This window comes from Ascaphus truei, chromosome 8 (genome assembly GCF_040206685.1).
Source record: "Ascaphus truei isolate aAscTru1 chromosome 8, aAscTru1.hap1, whole genome shotgun sequence".
Classification (NCBI taxonomy): domain Eukaryota; kingdom Metazoa; phylum Chordata; class Amphibia; order Anura; family Ascaphidae; genus Ascaphus; species Ascaphus truei.
Window position 1 is genome coordinate 30,438,960 of NC_134490.1, and position 11,694 is coordinate 30,450,653.

The window sequence follows — 11,694 nt, forward strand, 5'->3', positions numbered from 1 at the left end:
CCCTCTAAAGGCATCCTCATTGAGGATGCAGGGGCTCAGCGCGGAGCGTCCGCACGGCTCAGCACGGCCTGTCCTTCTATGGACTCGGCCTAACTCTGTGCCCAGGACATAGTTGAAAACGAGAGGTAACTCTCAATGTATTACTTCCTGGTAAAACATTTTATAAATAAATAATAAATATATTTGGTGGCCAGAATCCCAAAATCTCCCTGATTTCAGCCCTCTGAAGTTGACGTCTCTGCGCTCCCCAAGCTTATCGGGTTAACAATGCGAAATAAAATATTAATGTTTTATCAATCCAGCCCTCTTTTTGCCATTATCCCCATCGCTGTAAGTGGGCCGGCAACGCATTGCCGAGAAGGCACCAATATACTCCTTAGCGCAGTACAATGGGACGGGGGGGGGGGGGTGGGGGGGAAAGAGGGTAGCATAACTTACATGCCTATTAGCAAGATAACACATTCACTGCATTTACGGGTTAACACGTGCTCATAGTGCATCCGCCTTCCCATTCCCATCCAGTCTGGAAGTCAGGGCATAACTGCGCACAGCAGTAGTGGAAAACCATGGCCAGTGCAATGCATGGAAAGGAAGAGAAGGATGGTGCACACTAACCCACATGCAAGGTCACATCCCCTAAATGTAAGGAGGTGCTGCTCAGATCAGACACGCCTCTGTGCTCCCAAAGTTCAGCAATGCACATCAATTCTACAGACCCTTAGATTTAAGGTGTAACTGTGGACATCATTACTAGATGTAAATACTCCAAGTGCAGCCAAGTGCAATGCAGAGGTAGGAGGCCAATGTATATACCCTTATACACATCATTACTATATAGTATGTATGTGCATGGTCAGTGCAATGCAGAGGTAGGAGGCCAATGTACTGTATATACCCTTATACACATCATTACTATATAGTATGTATGTGCATGGTCAGTGCAATGCAGGGAGAAAAACAAGATGCCCATATATATAACCTTATACACATTCAATGTCACATCCCATATGTTACAGAAGATCCTGCACAGATCTTCCCCCTATATACACCCTTATATTCAAGGCTTAGCTGTGCACATCACTACTCTATGTATATATATACAAAAATGACCAGTACAATGCAGGGAGAAGAACAAGATGCCAATGCATATAACCGTATACACATGCAATGTCAGATCCCATAGAATTACAGAAGCCGTTCGACAAGTCTGCACCCTATGCACACCATTACTATATGTATATATCTTATGCATGGCCAGTGCGGTGCAGAACAAGACATCAATCTATATACCCCCTCTTATGTTCAAGGTTTAACTGTTCACATCTTCACTCTGTATCAGAGGCCAATTAATATACGCTAATAGACGAGTCAGATCCCATATTGTACATCAGAGAAGGTCCTGCACAGCTCTGTCCCCTATATACCCTTAGATTGACTCTGTGCATACAGTATATCTCATCCATGGCCAGTGGGAAGAAAAAGAGAACAGGGAGAAGAACAAGATCTCAATGTTCTTTGCAGTTCCCTTACATGTCAGATCCCATTCAGCACACAAGTACATTCATACTCAAGGTTTAACGGTACAAATCATTATTATAGGCTCTGTATATATTCCCAGAGCATGACCAGTGCAGGGAGACATATATATGCAGTACCCTTATACACGTCAGATCCCATACATTACAGAAGGTCATTACTATATGTATATATCCTATGCATGACCAGTCCAGGGAGAAGAACAAGGTCCCAGTGTATATACCCTTACCCACATGTCACTCGGATCCGGTACCTACATTACAGGAGATCTCCCACATATGTGGATCCTATTTACCCATAAAATAAAGGTTTTACTGTGCACACCATTACTATATGTATATAACATGTCAGATGATACATGGTAAAAGGTTCTCCACATATCTGCATCCCGTGCAGCCCTTATATTCAAGGTTTAACTGTGCACATCGTTACACTATCCTATGCATGGTCAGTGCAATACAGGGAGCAGGATAGGAGGCCAATGTATATGCTGTATCCTTATACACATGTCAGATCCCACACATTACAGAAGGTCCTGCACAGATCTGCCCCCCTGTTTATTCCCAGGCTTTATTCTAAGCTGGCACCAGGAGCTCCAGCCTTACCCAGTACCCCAGCGGTGGCATGCTGGCTACCAGTCTGCTCTGCCCTCTCCCCATCCAGCTGGGCTCTCCTGGCTTTGTCGGGGTCTGTGCTGCTGCTGCTGCCAGTCTCCGGCATGCTGGGGCCGGGATCAGGATGGCATGGGTTTGGTTAGTGGGGTCCCCGCTGTCATTGGGGCTGCGGGGCTGCAGGGCTGCTGTCACTCCTGTGTGCTGTGCAGAGCCAGAGAGGAGGGACAAAGGAAGTCAGGGACACTGCCTGAGCTAGCAAGGAGTCTCACACACCCAATACTTCGCTTCTAGTGCCCTCCCCACTGCTTTATTATTTTTTTTGCACTGCTGCATTTTATATATATATTATAATGCAGCAGTGCAAAAAAATATATAAATATATATAAACACACACACAAGATCATGTATACAAAGAGTAGCAAAAAGTAACCTGACGTTATTTAGCAAAGTCTGTAAAAAAAAAAACAGCATCAGAATTCTCAATATTTCCCCCCCCCAACTTTGTAATAAATCTGGTCTTGCTTCTTGCACCTGTGTTACAGCTCAGAGATGTTGATACATGCTTCAGTTTGTTTCTCAAGTAAATCAGGTGCAAGCAAATAACTGCTCCCTATAACCTCTCCTACTGCTTCATATTGCTTCCTATCATGCCTCCTATATCTCCATATCATGCCTCCTCCTATTGCCCCATATAACTACTCTCTATAACTCCTCCTATTGCTCCACATAACCGCTCCCTGTAACTCCTCCTATTGCTTCATATAACCACTCCCTATAACTCCTCCTACTGCACCATATAATTTGTCATGATAATATCATGAGATATTATGAATTTAATCAATCTGGTGTTTCAGGGGTTAATGTGGCAACAGTTTGAATGTAAAAATACAATATATTGGGTTTATGACAGGTCAAGACTTTTTCTGGGTCTGTGCTGGTCTTCAAAGGGGACTTAATTAGGGGAGGGCCTCTCACGGATAGCCCACTAAAAGTGAGATATGTTGTTTAGAAGGTCCTAAACGATAACCAGAGACTAGCCTGTCAGCCTCAAAGAAAACTAAAGGTTTATGAATAATTACTGGTGCATTCCAGAGAGGTGACAAAGGTTATGCTTTCGTTGGAGGACTTTATTAAAAATGAGAATATCATGTGACGTCATCTACTGTACATTCTAAGAGTTACAGATCTGTAATTGTGGCACAGAGTGGCATGTAACGAGACCACACACTACATGGGTAAGCGGTGCCAAGGACAGATATCCATTTGTCACTCACATTTAGGATCAAAATGGTCGTGATTTGTCTCGTTGCGTTCGTCATGACCGCCTTAATCTAATGATATGACTCACGTGTGTCTATGTATTAGAGAAGGGAAGTTATGTGTTCATTTATATCCTGAGGCAAAATGTAAACGTTTGGTAGACTTTTTTTACTCTGTTGTAAAACTGTCAATCTCGCAGTTGATTTATGACAGGGGTGGCCTTATGTTGTTTCAATTAAGGAAAAATAGTACACAAGATTTAGCAAGGTATTATGAAAATCAGATTTCAACAGAGGTGTGTTTTGGACCAAATACGTGAAGTCTCATTTCTGCGCCAGTGACCTCTCTGGGAGAAAATCCTGACATATGGTAATGTAATGTATAGGGATTTCTGTTTTATCCTGTTATTTTAAGAAACTGACCTGCATTTACTGTAATTGTATGTTCTTGTAATCCTTTTTCTGTAATCTAAGCACTGTAATTTTATATATATATATTAAAACATTTAATAAGTGATGCTTTGGGCTCTGAATTAACTGTTGCACGCTCAGGAGAGAGTATTTACATTGTTGGACACATTTTGCTACAACAGATTTTTGTGCGTTAAGTGCAGTTTTTCTATTATATCCAGGGGCCTGGGACTGTGGCAGATATTAATTTTACAACATATTTGCATAATTTCACGGGTGGTAGAAGCATATAGATATGATTGCAATTGAGTAAGGGGTTAGTATTAACTAATTGAAAGTACCTAGCGGAGGAGACAGCTGGCCCTAATGGAGTTGGAGGGGGAGGGAAGTTGGATGTTAGAGGTATGCCAGATAGGCTTCCCTGAAAAGGTGAGTTCTCAGGGAATTATTAAACATCTGAAAGCTGGTTGGGAGTCCGATGATATGTGGTAGGGAATTCCAGAGAGTGGGGACAGCATGGGAGAAGTCTTGTAGGCGGGAGTGAGAGAAGATAATAAGGTGGGAGGAAAGGCGGATGTCATGGGGAGAACGTACGGGGCGTTTAGCTAGGTATTTGTTGATAAGGGCTGGGATGTCCGAGGGGGGCAGTGTCGTTGAGACCTTTGTAAATCATTATTAGGGTTTTAAATGTAATTCTAGAGGCTATGGGAAGCCAGTGTAGGGATATGCATAGTGGAGCAGCAGAAGTGGAGTGGTGAGGGAGGTAGATGAGACTAGCAGCATTTTGGATGGATTAGAGTTGAGACCAGGGGAATCCCAACTAGAAGGTTGGCGTAATCGAGGTGGGACATGATGAGTGAGTGGATTAGGATCTTAGTTGCATCATGAGTGAGAAAAGGGCGTATGTTGGCAATATTTCGGGGGTGGAGACTGCAGGACTTCGCGAGGGACTGAATATGAGGAATGAAGGCGAGATCAGAGTCAGAAATGACCCCTAGACAACGGGCTTGTTTAGGAGATTGTGGCATTATGGACAGTGAGGGAGAGCGTTGATGTAGCGCTGGCAGTGGAAGGGGAAAGAATATTACCTCTGTTACATGTTAAACTTCAGGTAGTGATGAGACATCCAAGAGGAGATTGCAGAGAGACAGTTAGAGACACGGGACAGGAGAGAGGGGACAGGTCAGGGGAGGAGAGATAGATTTGTGTGTCATTGGCATAAAGATGACACTGAAAGCCAAAAGATTGTGTAGCCATGCATAACAATGTCTACAGTCATCTCTCCTGCTGGCAGCAAAACCTGGTAAGTTACAGGAATGCCAGCAGTAATTATGGAGGTTTGCCCTCACACCCTGGTGAGGTGCCATATGTCTGGATGGGAGTGGCTACATGCTCTGAGTCCATGATTAGTGACATCAGAGATGTGCCTGCTTCCTGAGGTATATAAGGCACTGCACTGCCTAAAGTTAGTGTGGTTGCTGCGAGTTGATGTTACAAGGTGAAGGTGAAGCAGCAAGTTCAAAGGTGCCCACTAGTGCAGTAACTACTGGCACCATTCGATATCCAGCCAGAGAAGGCCAACTGTGTCCAGGGACCTGGCACAGGGGTGATCTCCCTGCGGGGAGAGGGAATCCCACTCCATTGGGAGGGCGTACCTTTTAAAGGGGATCACGGAGCAATGTGCGGCTGAAGCAATGACTGTGAGGGGCAGCTGGCTCTTATCACCACGCACAATAAAAATGGCTTGTTCAACGAGAACCCCATGGTGTGAGTCTGCAATTACTCTTCAGGGGCCCTCACCACCAAGAAGGAGTTCCTCATCAGGACCATCTACCTGCGGTGCATAGATCCTGATGAGGTGGAGGCGCTGCACGTGATGTAAGTAGGACTCGCACACACTACCTCAGATACCTGTCTGACTTGACATCCCCGAAGACCATCATGCGGGAGACTCAGGAGTCCTGTTGCCTACAGGTGCACCACCAGACACGAATATGTAATGGGGGCTGGATAGACCACATGGGCCATTGTGAGATTGGGTGGGTCAGACCAGTCAGGAACAACCGTTACAATTGTAATAGTTCACAAAGAGAAGAGGTGTAGAGTGAGAAGAGCACAGGGCTGAGGACAGAGCTTTGTGGGACTCCAACAAGCCTTTCTGTTAGTGCTGTCACGTGGAGGGTAGAGGACGGAAACATGATTGTAAAGAGTCAAGCAGGGAGTTGGAGAAGAGAAAGTGAGTAAGGCGGTTGTATATACACAAGTCGCTCAAATAGCTTAGACCTAGAGGCAGAGGGGAGAAGAGAGCTAGGGCGGTAGTTAGAGGGGAAGGCTGAGTCAAGAGAGGGTTTCTTTACAATGGGTGTGATGAGTGTATGTTTGAAAGAAGATGGGAATGTGCCAGAGGTGAGAGAGAGGTTAAAAAGGTGAGTCAGGGTGGGGCTTTGTGTGCCAGAGAAGAGATGTGAGGGAATAGGATGAAAGGGGCAAAATGTAGGATAAGATGATGAGAGGAGTGTGGAGACCTCATCCTCTGTCACAGGGAAAAATGTAAGAAAGTGGGTTTAGGTGAGCGAGGGGAGATAGGTGTGTGTGGAGTTTTACATGACGAGATGTCATGTCTGATTGACTTAATCTTGTCTGTGAAGTAGATGGCGGGGTCTCGGGCCGCGAGGGAAGAGGGTGGTGTAGGTGTAGTTATAATATAATTGGTTGTTCTTGTATAGCGCTGCTAGTTTTACGGAGCGCATTACAGAGACATTTTGCAGACACAGTCCCTGCCCCGTAGAGCTTACAATCTATGTTGGGCGGAGAATGGAATGAAAAGGTGGAAAATAGGTGCTATGAGTAGGAGGACAAAGTTTGTACAAGTGAGAAGTAGGTTTGCTTAGCAAGGGAGAGGGCAATAGGAGGAGAGGATACATTTATAGTGGAGGAGGTCTGCTTTTGAGTGGGATTTCCTCCAGTAACGTTCTGCTGTGCATGAGCACGATTGAATGACATTCCTGCAGAATCACGTTGCGGCTTCCTTTTGGCCTGCGTGGCGCGGGACTTTTAAACTGCCATGCTGTTCACCCAGGAGGGCACAATAGCGGGGGCACCTACGGAGGTAAGTATCTCGGGAAGCTGGGGCTCCCTGGCGCTGAAATTAACACGGTTCAGCGCAGAGAAACCCCCTGCTTCAAACCTAGTAAAAAAACAACAACGAATTGTTGATTTATAGCTTATTAATATTGATTACCTGGCAGAACATTAGAATAATTATATTAGATCATAGTGCGATGGTAATAGGCAGAGTACCACTACTTTTGAAAGCAGCAATTTCAGCTGTTATCCCCCATTTTTGTTACAGGACAGGAACTAGGGGAGGGGGAGCGAGCAGCCCTATTGTCAGCTCCAGGGACCCCAACCTACTCTCCTGTGAAGGTACCAGATTTTCAGCCCCCCTCCAGGAGAAACATAATGGTAGTATTTGTCTCATGGATTATTTGTTGCTGCATCCTCTTGCATGGCCGGTACCTTTCCTGGTAAGCACATTGGGTGCCGGGAAGTGGGGGTTGCCCAGAGCTGAAAATAACACGGTTCAGCTGTTGAGTCTCTCTTGGGTTCCATAATGCGAAAGAAAAAGGAGATTCAAATTTGATTGCAAGCTCTTCCGGATAGGGACTCCTTTACCTAAGGTCTACTTTTAAGTGTGAAGCGCTTATTCCTATTATGTTACATGTTACTGCTGTAAAGCGCCGTGTACATGGAGGGCACTATATAAATAATGATATACTGTACATACATATAGTACATAAATCTTTTTCTCATATACTCAAAATAGGTTTCCCTCAATGTTAAATACATTTAGAATTCTGACACAGTACCACTACTTTTTGTAAGCCACTTCAACCACTGCAAATCCATTAATTGATATATTATAATAATACATTGATGTATTCTAATTATCACATTAAATATATGATGACATTATTATAGGAACAAATTAATATAATGTACTATATACATGATATATAATTTTTTATCAGAAATGTCAATTAATTCATTAAAAAAAAGTAATGGTAGAATGTTGATAAGCTCCCGCTATTACCCAGCACCCTCTCGTCTTGCAGACACTAATATCACCAATCAGTGATAACATTTATATCATCCCAGACTAAAACATATTCTAGGCTACTAGCCTTTACACACATGCTTTGGTAAATCTTATGTTTACCGGTCAGCTGAAGATCGGCAAAGTCAAGCTGGGGTGTACTCTGAAAACATGCTCGTTATATGAGCCTGCAAAACAGCTAGGAATTTTAGTGCCCACGTCTGCAAAAGCCACGCTAAACTACAACGCAGGGCCCACGGTGAGCGAATTGCCAACCACGCTGCTTGCCTATTAACTTCTTCAGTGCTAAGGGCCCTGCAATGCAAAAATAATTTCATTATTTGCAAAGCTGCCGGATTTGAATGCAATATATTATATTGTTATTATGTCAATTCTCACTTATTTTCTGGAAGTGTCCCTGATTTGAAGTCAGTTTTATAGACTTCAATAGAGTCTAATTGATAAAATGCTATTTTTGGGGTTCAAAACACCCCAAATCTCGCCGATTTCTGTCTTGCAAAGTTGATTGCAAAGTTGTTATTAATAATATCATTGTTTTATAACGCGCCAACATATTCTGCAGCGCAGTATAAGGGCAGTGTTTAGATAATAATAATAATAATAATAAACTGGTAATTTATATTACAGCTAGTCCTTAATAATACACGGGTATCATTATTACATTATGATATACAGCCAACAGTATACGCTGTGCTGGGCAGAATCATCATACAGATCGCTTCCAGTACAGAAGCATATCACACATAAAAAATAATACATACTATTAGGAATTCCAATGTAAATGATCTGGGTCCTCAAAACCATTTAACATGGTCCTCTATGGTTTTGAAGCAAAAGGTAGCACTGTGTGCTCATTTGCATGTCATTTCCCAGAATCCCTTACTGCAGTGGAAGCGCTGTGTGCTGGGTGATAATGGTAAAAGGCGGGGTTGCAGACCTGTCTAAGACATGCAAATGAGCACACAGTAATATTTCCATTTGCTATATGCGTTACTGTGGACGGTTTTTGTCACTTTTTTTACCCATCATAACTTTACTATGTGAGATGAAACCCATCCCTGCTTCATTTTGCAAAGCCAGTATAACCAACCCTACACTGAGGAGACCCATTAAGGTCAAAACAGTGTGGGTGGTTTCACGGCCTTTTGGCTAAGATCAAGAATTTGCCTCTTTGCTATGACCAATGCAGTACCTATCCTACCTGGGGCTTAAGTAGGATGGTCTGTGGCACGCATTGGTCCTCTGGCTTGTCGAGGGGTAGGATAGCGCCAGGTCCACATTTCTCCTGCGCCTTTTGGCTATTGATGGATGGTATTCTTACAACCGGCCCATTAGGGCTGGGCTGTTCCGGCACAACCCACGGACTAGTCACCATCCCTCGAAAGAGAGAAAACAATCTGACGTGAACTCCCTTCCGGGCCGGTTGGCCAGAGGGAGGAAGAGACGGATGTCCTGAATTCTAACGGAGGAAGGCATCAATGTCCCCGAGGACCTAGGCCGTCGGGCTGAAATCCTCGGGGAAACGAACCGAGGACTGGTCCAACTTCGGGCGGACAGTCCAAGGGCATGCACCCTCGCCACTGCTGCAAGGGTGACTGCAGGAGAGGAGTAGTGCTTGAGATTACATGTGACCTATACCCTGTGGTTTGATTCTACACCTGTTATTCTCTCTAGTGCTATATCAGATTCTAGCATTTATTGCTTTAAGTTTTTTCATGTACTTTGGTTGTTAGGGGCGCTGTCTTGTGTTATTGGGACATTGGGGCAAGGGAAGTACCTCGGTGTCCCCTTGGAGACTTGAGGGAACGGGCATGAGGAAGGGATTTGTCCCCGAAACATTGCCCCCGTTTATCCCCTTTTTTTGTTCCCCCCCCCCCGTTTTTCCCTATTTTGCTTTTTAATTTTCACTGTTTTTTTGTACTACCTATGTTTGCATTGTGTATTTTAGATTATCGTGTATGGGTCACATCACGCCGTGTATTGAACTTGTGTAGATATTAAATACTTTTTCGATTTGGCATTTACCTTCTCAGATTTATTTCATCAGTCAGTAAGTGCTGGAACTATTATTACTGCTCCATATGAATACAGTTCAACACCCTTATAACGCCGTGCTTGGGGTCCAAAGAATCCCATCGCATTATAAGCGGATCGTTTTAGAAATAATGTACGCATTGTACAATAAAGTATTTAAGATACCAATAATCGTGTTGTAAAGCATTCATAAATCCGAAAATTTGGAGCCACGCTTGCATCACGTTATAAGCGGATTCGCGTTGTAACGCATCGCGTTATAACGGGGTTGAGCTGTATCAACAAGACCAAATGTGTCAAGTCTGCAAAGATTGAAATAAATGAAATAGAGCTAGAAGTCAAAGACTATGTCTACCTTGGCCGGCAACTAACAATGGATCTGAACCTTTAGAATGAAATCAACAGGAGACTGCAGATGGGATGGAACGTAGTTGGAAGAAACAAGACAATCCTTCAAGTTTATTACATTTTTCACGATGAGTGTTGTGCGCTTTTGTTTGTTTTTTTGTTACTAAATCCTTCAAGGGAACCTTCCACTGTGCCTCAAGAGGAAAGCTGTTGACGGATGTATTCTGCCCGTCCTCCCGTATGGATGTGAAGCTTGGACCCTTAATGCAAAGATCATTCAGAAGCTTCAGACAATGCAGAAGTATGGAGAGATGTAACTGGGTTTTACCTTAAGAGACAGGATAAAGAATCGATGAATTTGAAACCAAACAAAAGTCTGTGACATCCTCACAAGTGGATGAAGTTATATATTATCAACAACATATGGTCTCTGAAGCACTGAAATTGAACTTCGGTCTTTTCCTTTACTGTATCATCACAAAGGTGAAGAAATTTAAATAGCAGTGGACCGGACATCTCACAAGAAGAAATGATCATCGTTGGACAAAGATGGTACTCAACTGGATTCCAAGAGATTAAAAGACCAAGACGACCAAAATTAAGATGTGAGGATGAAATCAGAAAATGTGTAAGAGCAACGTGGAGATGAGACACTTGCAACTGCAATACCTGGAAGATCATTGGGGAGGCTTTCATCCAGCTGTGGATCGACCAGGGTTGAAGATTATAATGATACATAATAGATATACACATATACATATACACACACATATAAATAATATAAAGATTTTTTTAAAATATATTTTTATATAAATATACATGGATGTATTGGATGCATTACCCTGCAGCAACCAATCAGGCTGGAGGAAGCTGTCCAGCCCCCTAGCAACAGCCCTGCTCTATCCCTGATCGGATAAATCCCGCGGCCCCAAGCCGGTCAGGTCACTATGTCCAGAGAGGTAATACCGGACACATACATGTCCAGTATTACCTCACATTTTCTACTGGACAGGATGTCCAAATACAGGACAGTTCAGTTCAATAGTGGACACCTGGCACCCCTCAGGCCGCGATTATAGTGCCGGCGATGGCACACGCGATGCTGCTCGCCGCCAAAACAAATACGAAAATTCTAAGGAAACTGCAGATAGTGCGCACAACTGCGACTGCGCAGAAGTATCCTGAAACAACAAAATAATTTGTTTTAGATGCGACGGCTGCGTCACGTGACCGTCACGCTCGCTGATATATATATATATATATGTCAGTAGAGATCACCGAGGGGATCCAAACACCTGCACAACACAAGGGGTAGAAGCCTCTGCTGAGAGACTTAGGCTGAGTCCCCAGTCTTCACTGTGGCACGCGCGCCCGG

At 43.8% G+C, this 11,694-nt stretch overlaps 1 protein-coding gene across 2 annotated transcripts in view; it reads right to left on the bottom strand.

The window, feature by feature from the left end:
• Positions 1–2,384, bottom strand: part of ANO8 (anoctamin 8) — a 62,613-nt gene extending 60,229 nt beyond the window's left edge. For both annotated transcript variants that reach the window (XM_075611099.1, XM_075611096.1), the window contains exon 1: positions 2,142–2,384. In XM_075611099.1, coding sequence (XP_075467214.1) covers positions 2,142–2,256 — 115 coding nt within the window. In that variant the 5' untranslated portion in view covers positions 2,257–2,384. The remainder of the gene's footprint in view (positions 1–2,141) is intronic.
• Between the last annotated feature and the right edge of the window lie 9,310 nt (positions 2,385–11,694).